The sequence below is a fragment of the Pteropus alecto genome, unplaced genomic scaffold (assembly GCF_000325575.1).
Source record: "Pteropus alecto unplaced genomic scaffold, ASM32557v1 scaffold24, whole genome shotgun sequence".
NCBI lineage: Eukaryota > Metazoa > Chordata > Mammalia > Chiroptera > Pteropodidae > Pteropus > Pteropus alecto.
The window spans coordinates 10284632-10289934 of NW_006439192.1; the positions used below are offsets into that span (position 1 = coordinate 10284632).

General features: G+C 41.3%; 1 protein-coding gene across 1 annotated transcript in view; it reads left to right on the plus strand.

The window, feature by feature from the left end:
* MBOAT4 (membrane bound O-acyltransferase domain containing 4) overlaps nucleotides 1-3235 on the plus strand; it is a 5481-nt gene extending 2246 nt beyond the window's left edge. Inside the window, exons 2-3 of the mRNA XM_025049892.1 lie at nucleotides 1-100; nucleotides 2272-3235. The exon at nucleotides 1-100 is cut by the window's left edge and continues 116 nt beyond it. Coding sequence (XP_024905660.1) covers nucleotides 1-100; nucleotides 2272-3235 — 1064 coding nt within the window. The remainder of the gene's footprint in view (nucleotides 101-2271) is intronic.
* Nucleotides 3236-5303: the final 2068 nt, after the last annotated feature.

Genomic DNA, 5303 nt, shown 5'->3' on the forward strand with positions numbered 1-5303 from the left:
TCCACAGGCGGACTTTCTTCTTTCAAATGACCTGGCAGACACTGTGTCACCTGGGTCTGCACTACACTGAGTATTATCTGCAAGAACCTCCTTCCACAAGGTAAAGCAATTTGTTCATTTGATTGTACTGAGCTGATCAAAAGTTAGCTTGCACCGTGGTGGTAATGCAGAAAATTGGGTGTGGTGTTTGAATGTGAATTCTTCCACATTTGAGCAGTGTGGCCTTGAGCAAATCATTTAACCTCTCTCGACCTCGATTTCTTTTTCTGGAAAAAAAAAAAAAAGTGTGTTTGTATATGTGGGGGGTGGGGAAGGGTTAATAAAATCTGTCTTGCAAGACTCTTATTTTAGAGATAATGAATTAATGTAATTATATGACTACTAATAACTACAATGTGTTACCTACGAAGCAGTGTCTGGCACTTAGCTGTAATTATCATTGTGCCTGAGAAGGAGGTTGACCCAGGAGTCCTATGGCCCACAGATGAGGCCTGCCTGGCAGTGACTAAGCACAGTTTGCTCACCTCACATGGGTGGTTTAGACTCACAGCCAGCAGCCTGCCCTCCCCTTTAGCAGTACAGGTAAGGTATAAATCCACTGTAAACCTTTGTTGCCTTCCCATGGCACTGGCTGTGTAAGAGTTTTACTTTAATTGAGGCCCAGCTGTTCCATCTTCTCAGAAGAAGGAAAGTCACCCAATCTAAGGGAAAAAATCAATTACAGTGTAGAGAAGTGTCTTCATGAGTCAGTGAGATCACCAAGATTAGGGGGAAACATCTCTGCAATCTTGAAGCCTATTGTCCATGGTCACTCAGAGAACCAGGGCTTTGCTCTGTTGAGGTGGGCCACCTCTCTGATTCTAGCCTGCCATTGACTTACTCACTTTGCCATTGCTACCAAACCCAGAATCCTTTTCTTTATCCTGACTGTTTCACTAAAGCTTCAGGGTTTGCTTCTCTGAAGAAAAGGGAAGAAGGCAGGTGGGTAGGAAGTAGAGAATACTAACAGGGATGTGGAATTAGAATTCTAGTAGGAAGCCAGGACCCGATAAGGTCTGGAGGAACAAGTTGAGCAGGATCTAGCTGGACAGGAGGAAGGCTGAGCCAGAGCTGAGGTGGGTAGCTGCATTTGTTTTCTTGGGTTTTCATAACAAAGTACCACAGACCAGATGGCCTAAACAACAGAAATTTATTTCTTCTGAAGGCTGCAAGTCCAAGATCAAGGTATTGATAGGTTCAGCTTCTTCTGAGGCCTTTCTCCTTGGTCTGTAGATGGTCATCATCTCCCTGTGTCTTTATATGATCTTCCCTCTATGTGTGTTTGTGTCCTAATCTCTTCTCCTATTAAGGACATCAGTCATATTGAATTAGAGCCCATCCTAATGACTCAGTTTAACATAATTACTTCTTTAAAGACCATATCTCCAAATACAGTCACATTCTGAGGTGCTAGGGGTTAAGACTTCAACATATTGATTTGTGGGGAACATGTTCAGTCCTTAGCAGAAGGTGAGTGAACAGAGTGGCATTGGAGGCTACTTTGCTTACCGTCAGGGTAAGTCAAATGAGGAGGTCAGGTGTCCTTAAGTCCCAGACACAGATAGAAACAGCAGTGACTGGGAAACAGCGCTGTTTTCTCTCTGCAGGACAGCATTCCTGATTGTAGAGCACGTCGCTGTAATTTTCATTAATTTTTCTCCACAATAATCCTGCCAGCACCATCTTCTCTCTCTGTGATGGTACAGTGGGAACAGTTCAGGCAGTTGGTTAAGAACACACATCAAATGGCCAATGACTCAGTGCATGCCCTGAACCTCTAGCTTGACTCACCTTTCCTCAGCTCAAACCCCAAAGCCTGCAGACTCTTACCGTTAGGGACTGGTTCGTGTTTAAAATCTTCAACTTCCCATCATCTCTTTGCTACTAAGTTTTTGTTTCTTCTATGGCAAACTTCTCCCAGGTCCATGATCCTAATCTTTACAAGCCATTTTTAGAAATATTGTAATCAATGTTTCCCTCCAATATTCCTTGTCATTCTTTTATTTGCCTCTCTGACTAATGATTAACTTCCCCATGTACCTTTTGATCCTGCCCAGAGTAGCCTGTGGTTCTGAATTATTCCAAGAGTCTTTGTGGAGACACTGCAAGTCATGAGATTGGTCTTAATCATTCAGAGACCCCCATTTGCTGTGGGGTCATGTGTGAGGGACTGGATAGAATAAAAGAAATATGGAGTGTTTTTACATTAAAAAAAAAAAAAATCTCTTTCAGGTTCTACATCACTCTTTCTTCCCTTATGCTCTTGACCCAGAGGGTCACATCCCTCTCGCTGGACATTTGTGAGGGGAAAGTGGACGCAGCATCAGGAGGCATCAGGAGCGGGAGCTTTTTGCCTGAGCATCTGTGTAAGGCACTGCCCTATTTCAGTTATTTGCTCTTTTTCCCTGCTCTCCTAGGGGGTCCTCTGTGTTCTTTCCAGAGGTTTCAGGCTCGTGTTCAAGGGTCCAGCTCTTTGTATCCCAGGCACTCTTTCTGGGCTCTGACCTGGAGGGGTCTGCAGATTCTAGGACTAGAGGGTCTGAAGGTGGTTTTGACAGGGGTGGTGAGTGCAGGCGTGGGACTGGCTGACTGCCAGCAACTCCAGTGCATCTATGTCATGTGGTCCACCGCCGGGCTCTTCAAACTCACCTACTACTCTCACTGGCTCCTGGATGACTCCCTCCTCTGTGCAGCAGGCTTTGGATTTGAGCTTGGTCAGAGCCCTGGTGAGGAGGGATACATCCCTGATGCGGACATTTGGACACTGGAAACAACCCACAGGATATCCCTGTTCACAAGGAGGTGGAACCAAAGCACAGCTCGGTGGCTCAGACGCCTCATATTCCAGCACAGCAAGGCCTGGCCATTGCTGCAGACCTTCGCCTTCTCTGCCTGGTGGCATGGACTCCATCCCGGACAGGTGTTTGGGTTTCTTTGCTGGGCTGTGGTGGTGGAAGCTGACTACCTGATTCATACCTTTGCCAATTTGTTTATCAGATCCTGGCCACTACGGCTGCTCTATAGAACTCTCACCTGGGCCCACACCCAGCTCATCATTGCCTATATAATGCTGGCTGTGGAAGCCAGGAGCCTCTCCTTTCTCTGGCTGCTGTGTAATTCTTACAACAGTATCTTTCCCATGATATACTGTATTTTGCTTCTTCTATTAGCGAAGAGAAAGTATAAATTTAACTGACGTCTTTCCCCAGCCTTCATCTTATACATCCATGAAACAAAATTTAGAAAGTGGCAGATGGTGTGTCGATGGTGCATATGTTTAACTTTTTCCATAACAAAAGTTTTTTTTGAGTATTGAATGAATATACCTGATTTCTTGCTGTGGAAATTTGTGTATCTACTTTAACAAGCTATTATACTGGTATAAGGATCCGCAAAAGAAAAAGACAATGATTTCTTCCCTTAGAGTTGACAGTTTCACTGTGGAAACAAAGTTTAAGTAAAGTAATAAGTAAAAATATAAGGTACTGTGAACCAAATGGCAAATGGTATGTACATGGGCATCTAAAAATTGAGTGTCTGATTGATTGGTTCACTTGATCCTGGAATGTGAGTTTAGCAAGACAACAACAACAACAACAACAAAACAATACCTAAATCATATTATGTTGCTCTGTTACATGATCTAGATACTCATTTCTACTAATCTGATAAATTTGGTCTAAAACTGAAAAGGCTGATATTATCTCAGAGCTATGTTAATAAACTTAAAATCCAGATAAGACTAGTAACAACTTACAAATTGTTAAAAAAAAAAGTTATTTATGAAATATGTCACATGAAGAGACCAATACCAGAAGTAAACACTATTTTAGTACAACTTTTAGGGTCTGGTTCCTTTTTCTTGGCATATCCTAAATACCTCCCTGTTTTTCTTCGTCTGTTAGGGTTTAAAATACACCGAGAGGAAGTTGTCAGCACCTACGAGTTATAGTGAAGCAATGTCATTTAACTTGTACTTTCACAGCACTACCACATCTGCAGGTCACCTGGACTGTTATATAATTCCTAGTTTTCTTTAAATCAACTTTAACTCAACTTTCTTTTAAAAACCTTCCCTCTTAAGAAATTGCATTGGTGGAAATTGGGCGTAGTGTACTAATTACGTTTTATTCCAGTACTCACTAAAATAAACACATACTTGTTTAAATGAAAGATGTTTATTTGTGTATTGCTTAAAATCATCTGCTTATCCAGGATTATATCTACGTTACCATAAGAAGCATTGTGTAAGTATCTAAGCTTCCAAAACCAATCATTTCCATCCTTCTCAAAATATAAAACTGCAAGCTTTTAATATTTAAAAACCAGTGAATCAATATTAGAAGTTACAGGTCACTTAGAAAGTTATAGGTCAATATCACTCACTAACATTAAGGCAAGCAAACTGCCCAGTCTTAGCACACAGAACATAATACAACAAGCAACGAGGGCCCTGATGAACAGATGGCATGAATTTGGGATGGTCTTAACTATCACAGTTCTGTACTTCCTCACACCACATTCAATAGCTCAAAGGAGACAACATGGACAAATGGGATTTCCCAGGGTTGGGAACAGTCAAGGGGGAAACAATAGACAGCCAAGGAAATGTTAAACGACTCTAAGATCATTACAAACATGTCACTAAAATAGTGATCCTTAGATTTCAACCCAGAAAGGCAAATGGGGTAGTGGTGGTGGTGTATATAAGTTGGGAGAAAATTTAAATAATCATTGCAGCATTATTTATTACAGAAAATAATGTCAACATTAAGAGAATAGGTAAATTATGGTAGACTATTACAGAACTGTTAAAATGGGTGCTTTTTAGAGAGGCATTTTTGGGGAGCTGGCTACACAGATGTATGTATTTAGTTTATGAAAATCCTTTGAACTGTGCACTTAAGATATATATAAGTTTCTGTATGTACATTACACTTCAATAATTTTTTAAAGTGATGATTTTAATGATTAGGGAAATGCTTAAAAGAGAATGTTCAATCTTTAAAATTAGTTGCATAAGGAGGCTTTTAAAGTGCAATTTGGCCTCCAGATCTATGGCCCTTTGATCTCTGTCAATGGTCAGGGATAATTTCTGCTCCTCTAGTTAAACCAGGACATCTACTTCCTTCCCTTCTATTTGCATCCTGTAGGAAGAGTTTCATGTGACTGTGCAGTATAAAGAACAATGTGATTTGAGAGAATGACTCTAAGGAAAACCCATCAAAGCCAGCAAGGGTCATCCGTCTGCACAAAGGGGACTC